The following is a 25,537-nucleotide window of genomic DNA, read 5'->3' as shown; positions in this document are numbered from 1 at the left end:
ATAAAAAAATATTATTTTTCCTATATTTTCATGAGCACAAAAATACAAAATTAAATAATTTTATCTATATTTCAAAAGGAATAAATTTTAGGGTGTTACAAATATGACGTGGGGATGTACTGGAACTGAGAGTGAGAGGATGCACCAAACTGAACTCTCGATTTTTTTTAAAAAAAATTAACTCTCAGAATTGAGAGGATGTATCTAGTCGATTGATGAAGCATGTTCTCTTGTCTTAAAAGTTATAGCTGATAGTATTGTTCGTTAATTTATTATAAAAGAAAAAATACCGCTGAATGTTCAGTATATTCGACAGATAAACTTAAACAGACAGACTCTATGGCATGCTTGGTAGAACTCTTGATTTGTAACTCTTAGTAAGAAGGGATTTCTTTTATTGAAGTGATTATGCGGTTAAAAGTGGTCTTAAATTATTATCTAGAACAAATTTTATGTATATAACATGATTTTTTGCATTTAATGAATTAAGAGAACTACTTTTTTCAACTTTTAGACCTTGTTTAGTTGGTGAAAAAAATTAGTTGTGGCTACTGTAGCAATTTTGTTATTATTCAATTATGGACTAATTAGGCTTAAAAATTTTGTTTTGCAAATTACATACAAACTGTGTAATTAGTTATTTTTTATCTATATCTAATGTTCTATGCATCTAAAGATTCGATGTGACGGAGAATCTTGAAAAAAATTGAGAAAATTTTTAGAAACTAAACAGAGCGTTAATCACCTATTTATTTAAGAACACTTAGACTATGTTCTAAGCACTACTTTAATAATACTTTTTAGTGAATGAACAACATTTTTCTCTCATAAGAGAATTAATGTAAATGATTTTGAAAAAAAATCTATTTAGCAAAGGAGCTTGAGAGCTTTTTTATCACAAGAGGCCTGAGAACAGCCACAATGTTGCAAAAAAATATTTCATAAGCACTGAATATTGTCTGTGAGCTAACTGAAACATTGTAGAATGATTTATAGAACAATCTATAAGTAAAAGTACTACCTATGAGGAATAAATAAATAATTCTTCTCTCTATTCACTCTCTGTCCCTTGACTCTGTCATATCTACTAAGGCTTTATTTAGATCTAAAAAGTTTTTAGATTTTGACACTGTAGTATTTTCATTTTTATTTGACAAACATTGTCCAATCATGAAGTAACTAGGCTTAAAAGATTCATCTCGCGATTTACATGTAAATTGTACAATTAGTTTTTATTTTTATCTATATTTAATGCTTCGTGTATATGCCGCAAGATTCGATGTGACGAAAAATCTTGAAAAGTTTTTAGTTTTTTGTATGAACTAAATAAGGCCTGTCCATATAATTGTGGCAACAACAATAACTATAATCCATTGAGGCAGAAATTATTCATTTGAACTAAGTAGTCTATAAGATGAAGGTTAACTAACAAATACTAGACCCGGACCATTTTCAAAACCGGGACCACATGCTTTACAGGGCAAAGCTGTTTTCAAAACAGCAGCGGCTGATCGGTCTAGAATATCCTGCTTGCCTCCTTGTCTTATATACTGTCCTCTCTTCACTTACACACGGAACCTACTCCTTAGTTAAATATATATTTTATCTTTAACTAAATATTAATTTTAAAATTTTGTATATACTTAGCTAACAACACAAGATTTATTTTTTAGGTATATTTTATAATTTATAGTGTATATATTATGAAACTATGCCGATTTTTTAAATTGATAGTTAAAGTTTATAAAATATATGGTTTAGATAAATCAAATCTAATGTCACGTGTAAAAGAACTAAGGGAGTGCTCTCTCCGTTTCAAAAAGACCTATATTTTTTTACTTTGACCAATCATGTATGACCGCTTGTTTTATTCAAATTTTTGTGTAAATTTAAAATAGATAAATCATTATTAAAGCACATCTAATAATAAAATAAGTCATATCAAAATAGATAATATTTATAAAAAAGTTTTAATAAAACAGATGATCAAATAAGATATCTAAAAGTCAATAACAGCAATTTTTTTTTCGAGACGAATGGAGTAGTTGTAATCTCCCGCTGCAATCATCAGAAAAAAACTTTATCCACAAGTATCATGCTTTAATTAGTTGAGAAATTACTGGAAGGACCCACTGCCGTCCTCATAAATCCTTGCAGGCCCATTTGTTTGCTGGGTCCCACGAGGAGGCAAATTGCTAGACACGTCCTATGATAAACCCACGAAGTCCAGTTTGGATAAATTACTTTGCCTTATTTTTACAATCATATTTGTATAAAATGTAGTTGATATTATTTTTTGAATCATAGTATACCGCGTTAGCACAGACATTTATGCATATACGTACACTCGCGCTTATAAAACGTGCACACATACTATCCCTCTTAAAGTTTGATCATATATTTAAAAATATATTAATATTTATGATGTATAATAAGCATCATTAGATTGAGCATGAAACATACTTTTATCATAAATTTATTTAAAAATATAAATATTAATACTCCCTCCATCCATACTAAAAATTAAAGTCATTTTAAACAAGGTTTAGATTAAACATTGAGAGTATAAATTATAATTTTTTTAAGTTGTTGAGTTTAAAAATATAAAATTATATAAATAGATTTGTCTTGAAAAAATTTCCATAAACATATGCACATATCACTATCCGATAAATAAAAACAAGAAGTCTAAAGTTATGCTTTAGAGCCACAACCAATAAGTATGATAAGTTGATAAAGTTTGTAACAACAATGCAATAGGCATGCTAAATCCGGAATGTCGTTGTAGATTATTCAGCAAGATAATTCTTGATGTAATCATTATAATTTTTGCTACAACTAAGCAAGATGGTACCGTAGGCAGTGCTTCCGACACAAAATAAGTTGTTTGCAGTGCACCTATCGATAATGGAAGTTGGTTAGTTGAATCTAAGGGTAGAAAGGTGGTGTACCTCATGGAAAGGAAGAGCTGAAAAGCAACAAGATGACCATAGGTGATAAGTTGCCTACGTGTGCCATTTTCTATCCTTGTGCGGTGCAATTCTCATTTGCATTTCGCATAGTTTTATATACATACTTGCACAAGCAATGCTTAAAATGCTTAATATAATATTAGCTAATATACTAGATTTGGTGGTATTAAGCAATATGATTTGCACAAATATATAGATACACAAAATTAAATATTCTTACCTCCTAACTCTACTAAAAACACAAGATATCTACTAAAGTATGGATGCAAGTACTTGTACATGCAACACAATGCAAAGCAATAAAAAAATAATGTTATCAAGCATAGCTTGAATATGTAGGACAAATAAAACACAAGATTACAATCGCACCGACAATATAAGAGTAGAAGGTAAGAAATTGAGCGTAGCTCAGCTGTGATGAAATCTGTGCACTTAGGTTTAAATATAATAAGTACTCCCTCCGTCCACGAAAGAGTCAATTTCTAGAGTTATCCTAAGTCAAACTTTTTAAACTTTAACCAAATTTTTAGAAAAAAATGCTAAGATTTATAGTATCAAATTAGTATTATTAGATTCATCATAGAATATATTTTTATATAATATGCATTTTATATTATAGATGTTGTTACTTTTTTCGATAAAGTTAGTCAAACTTTAAAAAGTTTGACTGACACGGATCCTAGGAATTGATTCTTTCGTGGACGGAGGGAGCGTGTAATTTGCCAAAACGGAGAAGATAAAGTGATATTGCCCATTAATTATCACACATGCATGATTCATGTCGGTTAATCTATTCTATACTACCACCTCTGTCCAAAAAATAATGTATCCTCAGTTTAGATCAAGCCAAACTTTCTTAAATTTGGTTACTTTATAACAAACAATATCATAATTTGTGTTTTTTAATAGATTTATTATGAAAATACATTTCACAATTAATTTAATAATATTAATTTTTTATAGGAGACATGATCCTCGGTTTGTACAACTCATAAATAAAGTATGGGGTCCCTAAATTTAGTATAGTATAGAAGTTTATGCATCTCGAATATCCCGGAAGGGCTTGTTTTGGTTTGGCCTTGCTAAAGTCTAGTCAGCTCAATAGGTCATTTAGAGCATCTCCAAGAGCTTCGCTAAAATGAGTAGCTAAATTCTAATGTTTAGCTATTTTGTAAAATAGATAACTTTTTAAAAAAGAAGAAGTTTACAACAGCCTTACTATCAGATAGCTAGTGCAAGTGGTTGGCTATATATGGCCAACGAAAATCAAGAGATAGCAAACTTTCTATTTTATAAAACCAAATAGCACATCTGTTGGAGTCTATTTTTCTACTATAAAAGTTCTAAAAGGCCTCCATAATAAGAATAGCAAGGTTGTTGGAGTTGCTCTTAGTTCTATTTAGGGCACTCACAATTTGGACTCTATTATAGAGTTTAAAGTTATTTATTATCTTAAAAAATATAGACTCTAGATAAGACTTGGAGTCTTATTTTTTCTACCTCTTTCTTCAATAAATATGCTGCCACATCAGCAAAATACCATAAATAATATGTAATTACTTTGTGTTAGAGTCTTGCATTGTGAGTGCCCTTAGGGCACTCACAATGCAGATTCTATCATAGAGTCTAAAGTTATTTATTACCTCGAATAATGTGGACTTAGAGTCTAAGGCTTTGTTTAGTTTCCAAAAATTTTTGGTCCGGGGGCACTGTAGCACTTTTATTTGTTTGTGGCAAATATTGTCTAATTATGGACTAACTTGGCTCAAAAGATTCATCTCGCGATTTACATGCAAACTATGTAATTAGTTTTTGTTTTGATTATATTTAATGTTTCATGCATGTGCCACAAAATTCGATGTTGAAAAGTTTTTGGTTTTTTCGATAAACAAGGCCTAAATAAGACCTGGAGTCTTATTTTTTTCTATCTCTTTCTTCAATAAATATGCTGCCACATCAGCAAAATACCATAAATAATATGTAGTTAATTGTCTTGGACTCTGCGATAGTCTTTGCATTGTGAGTGCCCTTAGTCATAGTGTTTGGGTAAAAAATTATTAAACAAGACTGAAATTAGCCGGCTAAACTTTAGCAGCCCAAACCAAATATCATTTGTACTAGTATAGTAGTATTCTCTCTGCTTCTACAAGCTTTAACTTCTAGAGTTGTCTTAATAATACTAAATTAATACCATTAGAATTATTGTAGAATATATTTTCATAAGATACTCATTTTACATTATAGGTATTGATGCTCTTTCTATAAAGTTGGTTAAATTTTAAAAAAATTGAATGATACAGATTCTAGGAGTTGAAACAGAGAGTACTAGAGTACTAGCGGTATAGCTTATATTATATAGGGGGAGATATTTGCATTTACTGTAGTTCTTTTTTTTGGGGTAAATTACAGTAAATTACCATGTTCCAAAGAGAGACCTACTGGACGCCCCAATGGTAATTTACCAAAAAGTCATGAAAAAATTGCCCATGTTATGAACAGAGACCCTGACAATCTATTCCAAACCCTGCACTCGGTGCACAACGGCAATATTCATATCGACTCCGCTCCGCCTCAGGCCCTCAGCCTACCGCTTTTGGTGACTTCCGACGTCCGTGGCCGGTGCACGGCTGCTTTCCACGGAAAATACACACTCCTCTTGCTTTTACCACCACCGGACACGGGTAAAACGAGAGCTGGGCCGGCAGACGGGCAGGGGCAAGGGGCAGGCGCCCAGACCCACCGGGGGATCTCACGCATCCCGAACGCGGCCACGCCCGCCGCGGGCACACGCGGCGCGCTCTGCTCCCCCCTGTCTGCCTCCGCGCCCGGCACGCACGCGCACACTCGCGCTCGGCCCTGTCGTGTCCCTGCCCACCACACGCCCTCATCGTCTCCTCCTCTCCTTCCCTCAAAGCCCACCACCGCTGCCCCCACGCCACCCACCCCCACCCCATCCCCACCCCCACCGCGCGGCGCCCGAGAACCCAGACCAGACCCCTCTCCTCACCTTCCTTCCTTCCTTCCTTCCCATCGCAATCGCAAGGCCCCGGCTCCGGCTTCGTCGCGGCGAGGAGGGAGGGGGTTCCGCCGTGGACCGCGCGGCACTTGGATGAGAAGGGCGGGCGGCGGCGGCGGAGGAGGAGGAGGAGGAGGATGCGGAAGGCGTACAGGGACTCCATCAAGGTGCTCGAAGCTGACATCCAGCACGCCAACACCCTGTAAGCCCAGCTCTTGCCCGCCTCCCTCTTTCTCTGCCCGCCCTGATTCCGGCGCCGCCTCACATCTCCCTGTTCGTCGATTCTGCTCCACTTCACTAGTACGGGCCCGTGTCCCTCTCGTTTCTCTGTTTGGCCTCCGTGGTCGAGCGGGTGCGTGGGGGGTTTCCGCGGGGCTGGGTCGCTGGCTCCTCTCGGCCTGCTGCCGGGGTTGCGCAATGCGGCGGCAACCGAGGGTGGTGGGTTGATCAATCCAGCGTCCGGTTCGCCCGCCCTCCGCTGGGATCCGTCCGTCGTGGTGGTTGGTCCGGTGCCTGTTGTTGGTTGCGCTATCCGTGCGCGCGCGCACGAGCGGCGAAGCGGCAGTAGATCAGGAGGGAATCGCATGTGTTTATAGGATGTTTAAAAAAGAAACTCTGCTTCCCATGTGTTTCAGCGTTCTAAATTATATACCTTTTTTTCCTGCTTATATAAGAGGAAAAGGGGGCGAGATGAGTGCACTAGTGTGGTCTTTAGGTGAGGGTTGCCTTATTATCTCTGAGTGCATGTGATCTGGCAAGTGATGCTAGTTGTTTATCTGGATGAGCAGGGCCTCCGAGTTTCCCCGGGACTATGACGGTGCGTGTCTGCAGATGCGGCTGTCGTACAGTCCCGCAGCTCATATATTCCTCTTCCTGGTGCAGTGGACAGACTGCAGCCTCGCCGGGGCGCTTGGTCTGCTGAGAATCCTCATATACAAGGTCTGTGGCATGCTCTGCTTCACGGTTGTTGGTTCAGTGCTCACATTGTGGATGTGCTCTCCTGAATTTGTAGCTCGTTGTTCAGGTTTATGTGGATGGCACGACAACCATGTCGACTCATGAGAGGAAAGCAAGTATCAAAGAATTCTATGGTAAGAGTGCATGATGTTCTTACATCTTTGCCTAACTATGTTGTCTTTTGTGCTGCATTGCTGATCAGAATTGCTATATGCTTGGCATGAGCAGCTGTGATATTTCCTTCTTTGCTGCAACTGCAAAGGGGGATCACTGATGTGGAGGACAAGAAGCAGAAGGCCGTGTGCATGGAGAGGTACACAAAGAAAGATGAGGACGAACGGGGCTCCTTATCTGATATTGATGTCGAGAGGGAAGAGGAGTGTGGGATTTGCATGGAGATGAACAGCAAAGTTGTGCTGCCCAACTGCACCCATGCTATGTGCCTCAGATGTTACCAAGACTGGTATGCGCACGATTCAGTTTCTGCCCATGTGTTTTCTGTGAATGCATTGAGTGCTATATTCTCAAATTTCAATCACCCTACTTTTACTGCTATGCAAGTGCAAACTTATTGGGTGGGCTCTTGTTATCAATTATCGATTAAAAACCTTCTAGCTAGATGATTCATCTATATCATTCCTCCACCTATCTGTATCATGGTAAGGTAGATCCTGTTAAACTTGAACTGCTGAGAACAATGGCTATAGATAAGTTTAAACTTGTCTTCCTTGTTCTTTCCAGCAACTTATATGCTTGTAAACAAGATGGAACCCCTCCGTGCATATGGGCTTGTACTTCTTTTAATGAAACCTTTTGGTATGAATGGCCAATAGCTCAACAGAACATAGTGCTCTGTGAAACAGATCTGTATTCATTTATATGCTTTCCCATTGTCTACTTCATTCTGAAAATGAAGTGATCATTGGAAGGTGGCATTGTGATATTCATGTGAACTACAGTAAGTAGGCTTAATGTGGTGATTAGCCACCAGATTCTTTTTAACTATCTTCTGCCATTCCTTAGTGCAAAGAGGAACCTGAGTGTGGTGCCCTGTCAAGTATTGGTTTTTATTTTTGGTCCAGTCCATGAACATAATCATTCATCTTATGTGTAGACTGTGCACTCTGTTTACAGCCCATTGGTTCTAGGCTAAGAAGACACAGCACTCATTTGTTCACTTAAACGAACAATTTAGCTCATTAAACTACTTGTGCTCCTGCTGATCATAGTAGCTTCATATGTTAGCAAGCCCTGATGATGGGTGTCTACTAGGTGTTCCTATGATATTTGTGGTTTGTCTGTATTCTTTTGGCCAATGTAACTTTCTCAATCAGCATAACTTGGATTGAATCGCTGAATGTCCTGTTTATCACCATTAAGATAGTGTTGTTTATGTTTGCCATAGTTTGACAATAACATTGCCTTTTTACAGGAGTTCAAGATCGCAGTCCTGCCCATTCTGCCGCGACAACCTGAAGAAGACCTGTCCTGGTGACTTGTGGATCTATGTCGAGGACCAAGATGTGGTTGACATGGAGACAGTGTCAAGCGAGAACCTCAGACGGCTGTTCATGTACATAAGCAAGCTGCCTCTGATTGTCCCAGACGTCATTTTCAGTGTTTATGATTCCCACATAAAATGACCGCGATGCCTTCTCTCTGAAGACCTTCAGCCAGTGCTCAGTGCCCAGTTTCAGTTAATCTTATGCCCCCATCATGTTCTCCATTTTCATGCTTTACTCAAGCTTTTGGAAGTGCCTGAACTGATTTGGAACCGCAAGCCTTCCGTTGGTGCTTTAGAAACTTATTTAGTGCCTGCATGCATCCTTGATCATATGCAGCCACTCTGTACATATCTGACTTGGCTCAGTTAATAGAGAACTCTGTGCTTGCCCCAAATGGAGGCAGGGCTGTTTGTGTCTGTCTCATGTTTCCATTAGTGAAGCAACGCAAAGTTCTGGGCATCGGAAGGTTTCTGCTGCAAAGTTAGGATGCTAATTGGTAACTAGTTGGGAACATATCTAGTGCAAACCACAACCTCCGTGAAAATCCATGCAAACCATGTCAAAAAAGTCATATAAATTCATCAAAAAAATCACACATGTAGATGATATGATGATACACAACCTTGTAATATATCTTGTCCAAACTCGACTTTATACTTGTAATATGATGATACACACATGTAGTTTAAGTAATAAATCTAGCCTAGTAGTACTAGGCTAGTACTTTATACTTGATTAGCAAGGATGTATTAGTAATAAGGTATAAAAGGATCAGAATTATCCAAAAATGTCCAACAAGCTAAACTACTTGACTTGAGCTCCTTTTGTTATTAAGCCTGTCCTTGCAGGAGAAATTGTACGAGTCAAACTTAGAACTTAATTATTAATTAACACATAATAAAGCATCTAAGCAATTTATATAAGCAAATAAACATCCGGTGGCAAGCTGCCCGAGTCGTCGTGTTGGAAAGGGAGCGAGGTACATTTTGTCGTCTGCGCCCCGCTCTTGTTTCTTTTAGATTGAGCATCTAAGCAGCGATGAGATGAAATCTTGATAAGTTTTGGACTACCTGCCACTGAGGGTATGGACATACTCGTACTTGTCTTGTTGTCCACGCTGTCTTTTTTTTTTCGATATCATCAATTTATTTTTATGTATTTCTCACCCTTCTCCAATCTTATCCATATATACACATTGGATAATGATTAACCTAACGGAAGAGCTATGCTTTGAGTTAAACTATTACTCTATTGCTATTAGTTTCTATTACTATTTTGTGCATATAGGTGTCCTACTCTACAGTCTACATACATCGTGTGGCTAGATTTATGTACAATGATTAAAATTTATTCAAGATGAATTAGTATGACAGTAACCTCAAAGTAGTGTGGCTAGATTTACATGTAGGCACCTCAAAAGCTGGTCTAAAAACTTTTTCCCCGTATTTACACATTAGAATTTTAGCAAAATTGATTGGAATTAGTTAGTGACTATTCGCGCAGGTTAGAGTGGCCATATATATCATATATGTATGGCAGTATGGACTCATATCAGAAGTTAGGAGTTATAGGATTAAAAATCTCGTGTTCATATCATAGCGTTTTTTTTTCTCTCTCGAAACCATATCATAGCGAAATTAACTAAATGTGTTGTAGATATGATCCAATATGGAAGTCGATCGTTGTGCAGATTAGTGTAGTCAATAGTGAGTCCCACATTAGAAACTTGAAGAGATCTACACATTTCTTGTAATATGTGTGAATTGAGCTAAAGATTCACCCATGGATAATCCACTTCCGTACTATATTCTACTCTATAGTGATAAGAGTTTGAATATGGCCAGTGGGTAATGGGTACCACCAACAACTGTATCTGTAGACCATTTTTTTGAGATTTATCTGTAGACTGTATTCAAACAGCACTCTGATTTTCTTTAACTAGTGCAACAATAGCCAATGGTGGATGGTATTTCTTTTTCCTTGAGCCAAAGCCTCCTGCTCGGTCCGTCCCGAGCAATCTTATCTTATCTTATGCTCCGGTGAGCTAACCCGTCGTCGTCGTAGCCCTTGCCCAGACACTACCCATTGGGTGTTCTCCAAGACTCCAACGCATCAGTCTTCCGTTAGGCCAGCCACGAAATTGGTGAGTTTTCAGTTTTGCCATCACTCAGGGCTGATGCCATATCGGCCAGTTGGGCACTAGCTGAGCAACACAGAGGTAGTGCATGAGTTTTATTTTTGATTTTGGTATAGTGACTATATTTTCTATTCTTATACTAATAATTATATATTTGCTTGTAAGTTGTAAGGTAGTATGATGCATTTACCTATTATACATTCTACATATCAAACAAAAAGTTAGAAGTGAGAAGATAAGTTGATCACTCCATTTCAGAAACAAACATCCATTTGATTACTTATAATGTTCGCATATTAACAGGTGCCCATTTTTCCCTTTACACAGTTGGTTTGTTCTCCTTGGGTCAAATCAGCTTTGCCTGCAAGGGGTACTTGAAAGTTGAATCAGATCAGGCTTTCCCTTTTCTGTGTGTGTCAATGACACTAGCCAGCTAATATCTGTAAAGATCTCCTATTTAGAAGAGGTCAAAATTATCAACGAATTTCCATCAAGCTAGTTACCTCATTACCTCGGGCTCTTGCTGAGTTATCGTGACCTTGGAGGAGAAACCGATAGCATCTCTGAACTGAATTGTCATACAGCCAACAGCCTGAGCAATACCCACACTTATAATTACTGAAACCATATGCTATTTAATATGACAATATTATTTTCAGAATCCAGTGAAAATTAACATGATTGTATGAAGTCTTTCAAGCAATAGTTCTTACAGTTGTGAATCCTCGACAAAAACTCTCACAGAAGCAGAGTGCGTCAAGAGAAATTATCAATTTTCAGAAGCACTAATGGCTTCGCGCTACTGGAGTGCTGGCCGATCAAGCAATGGTTCTCTTCTCGTCCTCGACCATTCTACAGATCCAAGTACATCCGGTAGGCGTCCCTGTGCGGTGCGTAGTAGCCCTCGACGGTGGTGTCGACCTGGAACCCGGCCTTCAGGTACAGCGCCACCGCGGCCGTCCTCGTCGGGTCGACGTGCAGGGAGAGCCGCTGGATCTTCCTCCGCCTGCAACGCTCCACTGTGGCCGCCAGTAGCGCCTCGCCGTGGCCCTGCCGCCTGCAATTCTCCTTCACTGCAACCAAAAGTTTGCATTTTTGGGCACGGATTCAGTCATTCGGGCATTCAGCGAAACCTTACCCCAGGCCCAGCAATAGAGGAATTCCCAGTAACTCGGTATGTGTCTCACCGGCGAGCTTGGTGATGGTGGCGCAGAGGGAGGTGTTGCAGGTGTACATAGCATACCCGATGACCTCGCCGTCGGCGACGGACGTCGTGTAGATCAGGCCGGAGTTCCGCCGCTTGAGCTCGTCGTGCAGGGACCGCGCCAGCGACTCGTGCTTTGGGAAGATCCTCCGCTCTAGCCGCACGATGACCTCGATAACGTGGCCGGCTCGATCGTGCGACGGGTCCAGCTCGAGTATCGGCGGCACCGCCGTCGCCACCGCCACCGCCGCCATAACAGACGAGGGTCTGGAACTCTGGATAGTTACTGTACAACACGGAGTGATATGTAATAATATATTAATATTTTAACAATAAGGTTCACCCACGGGTCCGAATCGCAAAAAGGAGGAAACCCCTAATCCCACCCGCTCCTGCCCTCCCCCAACACCAGCAGCGGCGGCGCCGACGAGCCACCACCGAGTGCAATGGCGAGCTCCGCGCTGAGGCGGTCTATCCCGCGGTGTACCTCGCTCCGCCACTCCATTCCTCCCCACCTGCCGCCCGCAGCTGCCGGCGCCTTCCGTCGTTCGTTCCAGTCTGGTGAGCACTGAGCACCCACACACCCTCCGATCCCCACGTCTCCCTAGCCTCCCATGAGCGCTATCGCTCGCCTCCTCGTGCGTTGTGGTGGTAGTAATTCTATACACTCGCGTACGGCGTACCTTTCCCCCAAAGTCGGCGGTCACAGGAAATTGAATCGTATGGCCTGGGAGATCTAGTTCTGACGGGAATCCATAGCTTTCTCGTGACAGAAACCATCATTTCCTTACACTTGTGGTGTAATGTTTTAAGAATGAAGAACTGATGCTAGAACGGTCTCAACCAGGATGATGTTGATATGCTTATCTTGTCTGACTGTTGCTGTGCAGGGGATGGTGGGGAGACCGTGGAGGAATTCGATGAACGGCTGTTTGGGAGCAAGGGCACAGAAGAAGGGTCTCTCTATGCGAGGCTTGACAGGGCTGAGAATGCTAGTAGGAGATACGGCATGGGCTCTGGAATAGGTGGTTTCGCCGGGTTGGGTGATAGGAAGAGCTCTGGGTCATCCATGGGTCGTTTCCCTGGGTTCAATGACAGGAGCGGCTCTGGGTCAGCCATGGGTGGTTTTGGTGCGCTTAGCGACAAGAGCAGGTCTGGGTCCATTGGTTTATATGATTCTTCGAATGATAGTATAAATCAGACGCTGGGTAATGTGGCACGCTTCCAAACGGATGACGACAACAACGAAGATGACGAGTGGGAAGAGGAAGATTTTGACTTCAGGCCTGATGTGACGTATAGGCGAGGATCGACTTATTCTGTTCGGGTAAGCAGGAGCTTGGTTTGTCAATGTGTAGCCATAATTATTGGATTAATCTAATATCTTTTGCGACCTTGATGTTTTTGTTATGCTGTGTAAGTGTTCAGGAACTACTGAGTAAGTGTGTGGGTTTGAAATGTCTGTGCTATCCTGAAATCACAATAAAATCGTGTACTTTACGTCTTTACTAGCTGATGGTTGTTAACGAAATGAGAGAGTTTCATTTCTGATATGCGGAAATCCTCTTTATAATACCATGTGTAGTTTACAACTTTATTTCTTCAATTATTAGTTTATTCAGTGATCTGTCATTGTGTGGCTGCTATTCTAATGCCCTGTTTCGTTCAATTGTAATATGTGTAGGACCTTGACCTTACAAGACCTGCAGCCGCAAAGAATCCTCCTAGACCACAGTTTGAAACAACTACAGCGGAGGTTTTGAGGAAGGCTGATTTTAGGGTGAGTATATCTGCCTGACAACACAAGGAAATTGCAATTGCCTACAGTTTCTATTTTCTACTCAAATGTATCATGTGCTCCACTGCTTTGTAAATTATAGGACTGCTAGGTAACACAAAGTTCAGGAACACAAGGAGTCTATGCTGATCTAAAAATGCTTCCTCTTTCCTCTTTCAATTAGAGGAAGTCATAGCCTTTACAGTGTTAACATGCAATGTATTGCCACCTGAAACTCTGTTATTTGTTTGTTGTTAATATGAGTTTTCCCACATATGTATCTGCAGAACATGACTAACAATCACTATTAGCAGTAAATTTATTTTACTCTGGCATTTTCTTCTGATGTGCTACTTGTTTTATTTTTTTCCAACCGAGAACCTCTCATTTCCATTAAATGAATTAACGGAAATACAGCATTTGAGAAGACAAAAGACAGTATTCAGAAGGATATGAAAACTGAAAAGCCAACCAAACTACTTAAAGAAGCTAACGACTTAGCTATTGCACATTTGCACCAGGGGCCAACCAACCACCTTAACTCCCTGGACTCTCCCAACTTTTATAAAGTGACAGAAAGAGAGTTTAACAGAAGAGAAAAGGAGCACCGCGCCACAGTTCCAACAATTACACAACCAGCCAATAGTACAAAAGCTTCAAGGAAACCGATCTTTAAGTTTCTTAAGAGAACTTCAGAGCTCTTCAAGTGGAAGCATCTCCCTGTCCATCTAAATCCTCATCTGGCAGCAATCTTGACGTCTCGGCATCCTTCTTCTGACGCTTCAGGATCTGGTTTGCAATCTGTAACATGGTGTTCACTCCATCTTCAAGTTGCTCCTTGTCAGCTTCACAGTAAAGACCTGCCGAGTATTTCATCAGAGCACATACATGGTATATGATTTGCATAGGGTCCTTGATGATGGTTTTCTCAAAACATGCTTTGTTTCGCGCTTTCCAGATGGCCCAGCACACCGCTGCAATCCCACATAAATGAAATTTCCTGCCAAATGGTAACCATTTCTCACACCAATTCCAACTGTGATCAAGATTCCTTGGAATATTTGTTGCTCCAAAGCATAAAGCTATCACAGCCCAAACAGATTTGGCTACAGAACACTGAAAAAAGAGATGAGATATATTCTCTGTACAATTGCAAAAGTAACATTCAGGATTTCCACTCCACTTCCTTTTAGTCAAATTGTCCTTGGTTAAAATTGCATTATTAACCATAAGCCACATAAAAATCTTAATTTTCAATGGCACTTTGCCTTTCCAAATCAGTTTATGATATGGGCCAGCATCTGAACTTGTCAATGATTTATACACTGATCTGACTGAAAATCTTTTGTTCTTCTCTAGAGACCAAATAACTTCATCCGGTTCATTTTCAAGTTTGAATGTGGTGACTTCGCACCAAATTTGCTCCCACCAAATTCTCAATTCATCAGGCAACCATCTTCTAAAAGTAATTTGCACCTCAGCACTTCTAACCTTTTGTACAGTTATCTCTTTACATTCACAAAGTTCAAACATTTCTGGAACTACAATGCATAAGGGTTGCTGATAAATCCATCTGTACCTAATAGATAGAAATCTTTGATTTTAAGCAAATCAGACCACATAGAAGAATCAGATAACTTGTGTTTAACATTATGAATGTTATCTTTCCGCAAATATTTGTAATTGATCAATTTCTGTCATAAGCCTTCTTCTTTTTCTAGCTTCCACCACCACTTACATAGTAGACTTATGTTCATTTTCCTCAAGTTTTTGATTCCCAAACCGCCTTTCCTTTTACGTTTGCAAATCTTTTCCCATTTTACAAGATGATACTTTTTCCTCGTTCTACCTCCCTGCCAGAAAAATTTTCGTCTAATTTGATCTAGCTTTTTAACAATCGTTTTAGGTAAGAGGTATACAGACATGTGATAAATTGGAGAGTTGTTCAGACTGGCACTAATTAAGGTAGATCTCCCAGCAATTGACATACACCCACCTTTACACACATCTAGTTTCTTGAAACTCTTATCTATTAAAGGTTGCCAATCAGCAACATGAAGTCGACTTGGGCTTACAGGTACTCCTAAATATTTAATAGGAAACTGACCAATTTGACAGTTAAAAAAGCTCAGCATATTTTTGACCCCAACTTTCCTCATCATTTATCATAATGACTTCACTTTTATTAAAATTGATTTTGAGCCCAGCCATCATCTCATATATATATATATATATATATATATATATATATATATATATATATATATATATATATAGGACGCGTTTCTTTTACACGCGCGTGTAGTTACTCTCATATATGTATCTCTAGATTTAAGGTGTATATGACCGGATGAAATGTATATAGACAAAGTATATGATCATACTAGACCATCTAGAGTGATATGTATGTTAAGTATGCATACATACATACATAAAGTATATGGTTATACTTATTGTATATAATATAGTAGTGGCATTTTAGTAATATATTTAAAATATTTTTTTTTTGAAAATTTTTCGCGTGGTAAGATCTAGAGTATCTTAATATGAGTATATAAACATACTCAAACTAATAAACAAGTATGAATACATACACAATATAGTTTATTGAAGATGAGAGTAACTATATGTACGTGTACAAAGGAATTTCCCTATATATATATATAAGCAATTTCATGTTAACAGCCCCTTCCATATCATTTTTCAAGAAAACAATCGTGTCATCCGCATATTGTAAGATTGCTACCCAATAGGGTATAATGTGATCAACTAATCCAGTAATTAAACCATTTTGTTGAGCTTTAAAAACCATTCTCGTTAAACAGTCCGCAACCAAATTAAAGAGAATTGGCGATAAGGGGTCACCTTGCCTAACTCCTTTGTAACTTTTTATATATGGGCCAATAGAGTTATTGACCTTAACACTAACAGTCCCCCCAGACACCACTTGTTTAATCCAACTGCACCACTTTTGATGAAAACCTCTTTTCTCCAAGCAATCAAACAAAAGTTTCCAGTTAACTTTGTTGTATGCTTTTTCAAAATCAAGTTTCAAAATGATCCCAGATTCTTTTCTTCTCTTTGTTTCATGCAAACACATAATCCCAGACATAATATTCCTACCTTTCATGAAGGCAGTTTGATTACAATGTATTAGCTTATCTGCAATTTGCTCGAGCCTAATTGTTAAAGTCTTTGTGATTAGTTTGTATAAGCAGTTCAACAAGCAAATCGGTCTGTATTGTTGAATTCTATTTGCCTCCTTCACCTTCGGCAATAGAGTTATAATCCCATAATTGAGTCTACTAATATCTACCCTATCATGGTAAAAATCATCAAACAGTTGTACAATGTCGCTTTGATAACATGCCAACAAGATTGGAAAAATTCAACAGGGATCTTATCTGGTCCCGCAGCCTTATTAGCTTCCATTTGAAATAGCGCATTCTTAATTTCAGTTTCAGAAAAAGGTTGACAAAGAAAATCGTTATCAGCTTCAGAAACCATAGCAACCTCAGACCAAATATCAGGGTCTGTTTGAATGTTAAAATGTATCCCAGGCCCAAACAGATCAGAATAATATTTGGTAGCGTGTTCCAATAATTTGTCATCTCCTTCTATAAGTTGATCACCATCCTCCAGAGATAGTGTAGTGTTTTTCCTTCTTCGACCATTTGCACATCTATGAAAATAGGTGGTGTTGTTATCCCCTTTAAGCAGCCATGTCTCATGAGTCATGACTTCTCTCATACCAATAAGTTTCCTCCATATCTAGAAGCTTAAAATTCTCACACATCAACTGAATCTTCCTCACCATCTGTATCTCACTTAACCCAGAGTTTTCCTCACATACTTCCAGATCTGTTAATTCTAACTGGTTTTCTTTCCTTTTTTTCTCATTTCTCCTTGCACATTAAAGCCCCAACCCTTAAAGTATTGTTTAAACAGTTTCAATTTTTGTTGGATCTTGTCAAGGATTAATTTAGTTCTACATGGTTTATTCCAAATTTCTTCTACCTTTTGATAATAGACAGGATTTTTCAACCAGTTCAAATCAAATTTAAAATGTATAAATGGCGCTTTGTCACATATCCCAGAAGAAATAATCAAAGGATTATGATCAGAGATCTCCCTTGGTAATTTTTTGACCATGGCTTTGGGGAAAATATCCTCCCATTCTTTAGTAACTAAAATTCTATCCAGCTTCTCCAACACAGGGAAACCTTGGTTGTTTGGCCAAGTATACATTCCACCAGTCATGTCAATCTCTCTCAGTTCATAAAAATGGATGAGAGAATTAAAAAGATCTGTATGTCTATGCACCCCATCTTTGGTATTTTTTTCATTTGCGTATCTAATGATATTGAAATCACCTCCAATCAGTAAAGGTTCAAAGTTAGAAGAGCAGAAATTAGAAAGTTCGAATAAAAAGGCCACTTTGTTTTCCTCTTGTGCTGCCCCATAAACTATCAAGAGATTCCATTTGAGTTTATTCACCTTATCCCATAAGTTCAACTGTAACATATATTCTCTTCTTCTAAAAGAACCAACGTCATATAACTCTATGTTTACCCCCACTAAAATCCCACCAGATTTTCCTTTGGAAGGATTCCACATCCAAAGGAAATTCTGATTAGGATCAAACTTCTTCAAGAGTCTTTCTTCACAATCTGTAATCATCGTTTCTTGTAAACCAATAAAGTGAAATTGCTTCTCTAGAATAAGATCTCTAGGAAATGTAGAAACCCCTTTCTTTTTAAGGCCTCTACAATTCCAGATTAAACCTTGTATTATCTTTTTTTCTTTGCTTTTTTCCTCTCTTCCATTCAGGGGTATCTAATACCCTCTGAACCTGGAACTTGCAAGCCAAGATCTTCCTGGTCTTGCTTCTTCCCTCTTGGGGAGATCTTCACTTTTTTTTCCTTCCCTTATTGGTATTTTTCTTAACAGAAATGGTGGATAAGTAATCTTCTGACTCAGAAGATCCTTCATGATGCCATTCAATCAATAAGGTTTCGTCCTCATCTTCACTAATCTCAATAACATCAGGTTGTTTTTTTGGTTTGTTACTTTGCTGCTTATGATATAAATTAGCTCTAGCCATTTCAAGATCTTTCAATGTATCAAAAGTATCAAAATCCTCCTCCTCAATAACTATACCCATATTTTTTGCAAGAGAGCATATTTCACTATTTTGAAAAGTAGATAAAGTTGTTATGTTAGAAATATTACCTTCCATACATCTCTTTTTAGCCATGATCTCGTTTTTCTCCTGAGTAGACAACAGAATATCTTTTTTGAGTCTGTCACTTCTTCTTCCTTGTTGCTCTTCCTTAGCCAGAAGATTCTTCCCATCAGCAATCATCTTGCACTTCTGAGACTCCAATTTCTTTTTAAGATCATCATCTTGACTTGTCTCAACATTAGTGATTGTGCTTTCTTGAGTATTGACCACCACATTGTCATCTTCTTTGGCAACATCTTGATCCACTTGGGAAGCTTCATTGTCACTGTTGATGATTGTCTTCTCAGCTAGTTTGCTTTGCATCATTTGATTCATAACATTCAGCCCAGAATTATTCTCCAAGCACCAGAAGCTTTGTGTGTTCTCCTTCTCCTTAAGCTTTGAGCACTTTCCCACTTCTTCATAACCTTCAAGCCTTCTGATTTTTTCACTCGAACTTTCACTTTCTGCATCAGAATCCTCGAAATTATCTGGAATTTGAACTTTTTCATTCATCATCTGCTATTACAATCCCTTTAGAACTTATTTTATTTGTTTCAAGGGTTGCAGTCCATATATTTAGGAGGAGCTGATGCACACACTGACTTTTGATTATCACCCTTAAACCCAGTCTGATGATTTTTGTTTTGTTCAGATGACACAGTACCTGATTGCTTATCTTTTGTTGAAACTTCATATTTGTATTTCTTCTGAGGAGGTTGACTATCACTTGTGCCAACTCTAATTCCACTAGACAACATTTTCCCACTGTCAGACTCTTGTACTTCTCTTTCAAATATGAACTCATGAATGTATAAGCCCAATGTCCCCTCAGCTTTCCTTGGAACTTTGGTCACATCCCTGCAAGGAATTCTCATCGGCACATATTCAGGCCTCAGCCTTGTCTTCTCATCTATTTCCAACACTTTGCCAACCAAACCTCCAACCTTTGACACTGTGAGAATAGATCTTTGATCAGTAGGAATATCCTTAATCCTGAACTAGGCCTGTTGTAGAATGCCTTTGGCCCCAACATTAGACCATGGAGCAATTTTCAACTGAGCATCCACATTTCTCATGGAGTAATAATTTTTGAAACCACTCCACTCTCTTACCATTTGTGCATTAGGAAATCTCATGACAAATCTTCCTTCACTGAGTTGTCTGGCATTCCATCTCCAGGTTGAAGTACCCACCAATCCCATGAATTCCTGCTCAATTTGCTTACATGAAGTTTGTCCATGGACAACACAAATAATAGCTGTACAGTCCTTATCTCTAGCCAATCTAGGATCAACTATTTCCTGGATATAAAAGAAGCTTTGATCTTCCACTTGTGCTGCACACAATTCAGGACCCAAATTCCATGGCATACAATTATTGCAATCATAAGCCATATGAGTATTCATACCACAGATCTCACAATTTAACCTTCTGCAGTCTCTGGTGATATGATTTGATAAACCACATATCTCACACACTGCTCTAGGATGGGCAGAGATAACATCACCTTGCTGTTCCTCATGAGCCTTGCCTTGTTCAGCTACTTGTTTTATTTGATTTTAGCAAATATAAGATAGTTTTTTGCAGTGAAATACATGTTAATACTATATGATACTAGTTTAATTACTAGTGCACACAAGAAGCTTTTATACATACTGGGATGGTTTTGGTTGCAAATACTTCACCGTGACAAGTATCAAAGCACATATTTGAATACGAGCCATGTGTTGCATGTTCCAGATTCCAAAGTGTATGAAATGCATATATTTTGATTGATCGGATCTACATGCAAAGAAAGTCAGTTGTGTATAAAACTGTGTCAATAAATATTTACAGTTAGTTGCCTCTTTGCAATGAAGAGACGTGTAACATTTCTCCCAAGATTATATCTTTGATCTGATTGATGAATTCTTATGGTTTGGCTACAATTACTTTCCAGTTTCATTTTTTTTAATATATTTGGAACTGCTCCTTGCAGAACGTTAGATTCCTCTCCCACTTTCTTACGGAAGCTGGAATTATCATCAAGAGAAGCCAGGTAATCACTACTCCCCAAGTACTCAACTAATCATTAGATATGATGACAGACTTTTTGGGAAGATATTCCTGCTTTTTAGTTGAGTTATCAGATCCTTTTGTGTTAGATAGTTGCTTATCATGCATATTGGGAGCAGCTGTCCTCACTCCTCAATGCATTACCCCATCCTGGTATGCTGTTATCCTTTTGGATTTGGAAAGGCATCCTGATACCACTGTTGTGCCAGGATCATATTGCTGGACGTTGATCTTTTCAGTGACTTGATTCTAAACATGATTCATGTGATTGGAAACGAAGAGCTGCACATACCATCATATATTCAACCGCACATATCCACTGCTAATGCTCTTTTTTCATGTGCTTCCATGTTTACCTTTTAGATTACTACCTTAGAAAGAACCTTACTTTTGCACTTGTAATTCTGTATCAATGCCCATGCGATGGTTTACACCTACTCATTTTCTTCACAGACCCGTATAAGTGCAAAAGCTCAGCGTAAGATTGCAAGAGAGATCAAAACCGCGCGTGCATTTGGGCTAATGCCTTTTACAACAATGGGTAGAAGACCATTCATCTTTGGCAGAAGTGCGGAGGAGCACTATTCAGAGGAGGAATATTTCGGCTTTGGGAGGCAGAGGGATAGTGAGCCTGTTGAGGATAATGGGGACGAGGAGCCAAATGTGGAGGCTGCATAACATTTTGGAGTATCCTTTTCCAAGTGTTCGTGTTCTCTGCCGGCCTCATTCAACATAATGCTCCTTTTTCGTCTTCAGAGCATAGCGTAGCTCAGCTTAAATAAAACTGTAACATCGCACTTATTCTGTACACTTATGTCTTGCTCACCTGTGCCGTCATAGCAAAATATCCCCAGCTTGATATCCTCCTGGTTGGAGACCATATATGCAATATGAAATGGAACATGGGATCAGTGCTTTCCTGTGCGCTGGGAAACTTAGGTAGTTGTACTGATTTCAATTTTCTGTTGGATATTGGTTGTTGGGCTGATGCCACCGACAGATCATGAATTCATGTGCTGGTTGTTGACAGCTTCATTTTTCTATTGCTTTTGGAGAATTTTGTCTGGCTATCTCTGAAAGAATGTATAGGGCTCGGTTAAGAACTTAAGATATCCTCTAGCATCTTTGTGGCGTAGAAAAGGGTTATGCTCTGGAGGTACTCATGGGTCTAGTTTCTGTGGTCTGATGGTGACAGCCACGTTGTTTTTTTTAGAAAAACAAAACTAAGTGCCATTTATGAAATATAAATTAGGAAATACATCACGTTATAGTGTTTTCTTTTTTGTGGTTGTGTCACGTCGGTGTTGGTGCACGGGCGAAGTGTCAATTCGGAAACCGGTACCAGAATATAACGTGTAGCATATCCGCAGGCATGGAAACAATTTACATTGTGGACCTAACACTTGTCGATATTGGCAAAATTGCATCTAAAAATTCAACCTGGCAATAAAAATGAACGGCGGGCGTGAAAAAGAGATGAATGTCACTATCATATTCTATCTATTCCTTTCAAGAAGGCAAGGCGTCTGATGCAGCTTTTTATCTGCCTGATAGAATCATGCACCGCGCGGCAGTCATGCGGTTTACTACTTCATCCCAAATTACAAGGCATTCTAAGAATATTAAATAGTTAAAATATTTTAAGTTTAACTAAATTTATATGATAAAATAATAACATTTATAATATTAACTATATATCATTAGATTTTTTATTAATTATGTTTTTATATTATATCCATTTTATATCATAAATCTTTATATTTTTTATAATTTTAGTTAAATTTAGAATAACTTTGACTCTTCAAGATTTTTGCAATGCCTTATAATTTTGGATAGAGAAATACTTTACAAACTGACGACGCAAGAACCTTACAGAAGGTGTATGTCTTGTTTGGATTTAAATTGGTTTTTGATTGCGGGCTTCTCATGGAAATTGAATCCAAAATAAAATATTTTCTCTACAACAAGTTAACAAACTTATTGAGTTCTTGTGGCTAACAAATACTCCTTTGTTTCAATCGTAGTTATTTCTAAATGCACATTTGTTACTATATATCTAGACATATTTGTATATGTAGTTGCATATCAAACACTATGTATCCAAAAAGCTAAAGCGATGAAAGCCCAAGTTTGGTTTTGGTAATTAATGACACCAAGTTGCTAATGCCTTTTGTTTAAGTGACTTGAGTTAGGCATAGCAACACATGTGATGAAGGAGCATGGTGGCATGGAAAGGTGGCCACACGATCACAAAGGGATGAAGCATGAAGTGGAGATCATGGTGATAGACGAGGAGCAAAGTTATCAAGGCAAAGGTATAAACATAGGGTTTTACTTTTGCCGGTCTAAGATGAGTAGAGAAGTGATTGACCGGGTTTAGGATAGATAGCCGACTATCAAGAGGGGAAATCACGGTCTTCTCTCGAATCAAGTGCTACTAGGTCCATATCTTGAGCATATGCATTAGGATCTAGTAAAGTACTAACTTAACTCCTTTGGTGAAAATGTTTGTGAAAAGCTAACACACATGCACTTTGGTGGTGGACACTTGTTGGTGTTAGCATATTTGCAAAGGAGGTGGTTTTCCTAGGGTTGAGAGGTGGTGGACACTTGTTGGTGTTAGCACACTTGTTCGGCGCTTTTGAGAAAAATAAGTGTTTATTTTCTATTGGGCCGGTGGGAAATTTGGAGAAGTAGCGGAAGTGTTTTTCTCTCTGAGAAACACTCACCGGACGCTGAGTGCAGAGGCACTGGACGCTGGCCTCAGAGTCCGGTGTGCTTGACCCTGCTAGGGTTGAGCACCAGACGCACTCTGGTAGTGTCCGGTGGTTAGCGTCCGGTGTGAGGGTTTTTGCAACCCTCTCTGCGCACGAGTCCGGTGATCACCGAACCGTCCGGTGCCCATCGTCCGGTGTGTTGCAGGTAGCCGTTAGAAACTGACACGCGAAATCGAGGAAGGACACGTGGCCAACTCTAGTGCACCGGACGCAGGGTGTCGAGCGTCCGGTGCTCACTTAGTAGCGTCCGGTGCCCCCGTTTTCAGCCCAGTGAAAACAGCCAACGGCTAGTTTCTTTGAGGGGCTTATAAATAGTTGGTGGCCGGCTTTGGGAGGCCATCTCTTGCACATTTGATTACTTGAGACATACATTGAGCTAGAGAACACTCCCTCCACTCATCTCCTTGCTTGATTGCTCATCCTAGTGAGATTGAGTGAGATTCAAGTGCATTGCTTTGAGAGTTGCATTTAGTGGCACTTGATTCTTGAGTTTGCTGCAGATTTCTTGTTACTCTTGGGTGTTTCCCGACGCCCTAGACGGCTTGGAGCAGCGGTGGTGTTGAGCTCGTGATTGGAGATTGTTTCGAGCCTCACCAAGTGATTTGTGAGGGGTTCTTGAGCCTTCCCCGCGGGAGATCGCAAATTGGTTACTCTAGTGGATTGCTCGTGGCTTGGAGGATCCCCATCTTGTGAGTGGATGTGCGGCACCCGCTGAGGGTTTGGCTTTGGATTGCCAATTAGCTCGTGATCCATCAAGTGGGTGTATCGCCACAACGAGGAGTAGCTTGCCGGAAAGCAAGTGAACCTCGGTAAAAATCTTGTGTCATCTCTTGCCGAGGATTCTCTTGTGTTTGTGAGTGATTGGTTGGTTATATCTCTACTCTACAACGTTGGTATAACAACCACTCTCCACTCCTTTACTTACTCGTATACCTTGCTAATTGTTTAGCTTGTTTAGTTTACTCTTTTTTGTTTAGGAGTGTAACTAGCCTTCTCTTGTTGTTGTGCTTTAGTGTTTAGCCTTGTACTAGCTTGTATAGGTGGCTTGCATAGCTTAGTTGAGCTAGTGCTAGATTTGCTTCGCCATTTGTTTTACTAACTCGCTTGCTTAGTGAAGTTTGTAGAAATTTTAATTAGGCTATTCACCCCCTCTCTAGCCATTTGGACCTTTCAAGCGACCTATAATTTAGGACAAAGAGTGATATATACGGAGTATTATAGTACTAAGACCCACCATATGTACGTATGTCGGTTAGACAATTCTTGATAAACACGTGGCGTTCAACAAATACACAATTCTAGTTTTGTCTAAGTCAAAATATTTTAAATTTGATGATTTATGAAAAAATATTATCAAAGACTACAAAAATATATTCCATAGCGAAATAATACTTATATTTTTTAAATAAATTTAATCAAACTTAATTGACTTAGGCCAAAGTTAGAATTGTATTTCTATGGGATAGTGGCGGTAAGTGATTTTATTTGATGACTAGGGATAGGAGAATCTATGAACTTCCACATTGTGTTTCTTGCTCATATTTCAATTAGGGTTCTTTTATTACAAGCACAACTTAAATTTGTTTTCTAAGAAAAATAAGGTAAATATTATAAACTTTAAACTTTCTCCCCTTCAAAATGTGTTTTGAAGAAAGACCCGTCCTTAGATGTGCTTAGGCCTTATTTAGATGCAATTTTTTTTTGGATTTCGCTATTGTAGCACTTTCGTTTGTTTGTGACAAATATTATCCAATCATGGACTAACTAGGATCAAAAGATTCGTCTCGCGATTTACAGCTAAACTGTGTAATTAGTTTTTGTTTTTATCTATATTTAATGCATCATGCATGTGCCGCAAGATTCGATGTGACGAGGAATCTTGAAAACTTTTTGTTTTTTTGGGTAAACTA

At 39.0% G+C, this 25,537-nt stretch overlaps 3 protein-coding genes across 6 annotated transcripts; 2 read left to right on the top strand and 1 right to left on the bottom strand.

Annotated features, from left to right (window-relative positions):
• LOC8067091 lies at nt 5,911-8,870 on the top strand. The gene is made up of 5 exons (XM_002466949.2): nt 5,911-6,190; nt 6,777-6,927; nt 7,013-7,079; nt 7,174-7,408; nt 8,378-8,870. The coding sequence occupies exons 1-5, from the start codon at nt 6,126-6,128 to the stop codon at nt 8,586-8,588; spliced, it is 729 nt and encodes a 242-aa protein (XP_002466994.1). The 5' UTR covers nt 5,911-6,125; the 3' UTR covers nt 8,589-8,870.
• On the top strand, nt 10,499-21,893 carry LOC8065211. 4 transcript variants are annotated; one of them, XM_002466948.2, is made up of 5 exons: nt 12,121-12,352; nt 12,682-13,118; nt 13,476-13,571; nt 20,774-20,833; nt 21,304-21,893. In XM_002466948.2, exons 1-5 carry the CDS (start codon nt 12,238-12,240, stop codon nt 21,526-21,528), a joined length of 933 nt encoding a protein of 310 aa, XP_002466993.1. In that variant the 5' UTR covers nt 12,121-12,237; the 3' UTR covers nt 21,529-21,893. The 4 variants fall into 4 exon arrangements, with proteins under 4 accessions (XP_021315803.1, XP_002466993.1, XP_021315794.1 ...); XM_021460119.1 differs by lacking the exons at nt 20,774-20,833; nt 21,304-21,893 and adding exons at nt 14,090-14,420; nt 14,527-14,573; XM_021460128.1 differs by lacking the exons at nt 12,121-12,352; nt 20,774-20,833; nt 21,304-21,893 and adding exons at nt 10,499-10,668; nt 14,090-15,754.
• On the bottom strand, nt 11,203-12,146 carry LOC8065463. The gene is made up of 2 exons (XM_002464380.2): nt 11,775-12,146; nt 11,203-11,660 (listed from the first exon to the last, which is right to left on the bottom strand). The coding sequence occupies exons 1-2, from the start codon at nt 12,043-12,045 to the stop codon at nt 11,440-11,442; spliced, it is 492 nt and encodes a 163-aa protein (XP_002464425.1). The 5' UTR covers nt 12,046-12,146; the 3' UTR covers nt 11,203-11,439.

The sequence above is a fragment of the Sorghum bicolor genome, chromosome 1 (assembly GCF_000003195.3).
Source record: "Sorghum bicolor cultivar BTx623 chromosome 1, Sorghum_bicolor_NCBIv3, whole genome shotgun sequence".
In the NCBI taxonomy this organism is placed as follows: Eukaryota; Viridiplantae; Streptophyta; class Magnoliopsida; order Poales; family Poaceae; genus Sorghum; species Sorghum bicolor.
Note: the sequence above shows the minus strand (reverse complement) of the source record. Positions and strands in the feature narration are given on the sequence as shown.

Bases quoted from the DNA above. Each gene is read 5' to 3' on its own strand.
- LOC8065211 (XM_021460110.1), top strand. From the start codon at position 12,238: ATGGCGAGCTCCGCGCTGAGGCGGTCTATCCCGCGGTGTACCTCGCTC. The intron at 12,353-12,681 runs GTGAGCACTGAG...GTTGCTGTGCAG, and splicing joins CCGTCGTTCGTTCCAGTCTG to GGGATGGTGGGGAGACCGTG. The intron at 13,119-13,475 runs GTAAGCAGGAGC...TAATATGTGTAG, and splicing joins GATCGACTTATTCTGTTCGG to GACCTTGACCTTACAAGACC.
- LOC8065463 (XM_002464380.2), bottom strand. From the start codon at position 12,045: ATGGCGGCGGTGGCGGTGGCGACGGCGGTGCCGCCGATACTCGAGCTG. The intron at 11,661-11,774 runs GTGAGACACATA...TTTTGGTTGCAG, and splicing joins CACCATCACCAAGCTCGCCG to TGAAGGAGAATTGCAGGCGG.
- LOC8067091 (XM_002466949.2), top strand. From the start codon at position 6,126: ATGCGGAAGGCGTACAGGGACTCCATCAAGGTGCTCGAAGCTGACATC. The intron at 7,080-7,173 runs GTAAGAGTGCAT...TGGCATGAGCAG, and splicing joins AAGTATCAAAGAATTCTATG to CTGTGATATTTCCTTCTTTG. The intron at 7,409-8,377 runs GTATGCGCACGA...GCCTTTTTACAG, and splicing joins CTCAGATGTTACCAAGACTG to GAGTTCAAGATCGCAGTCCT.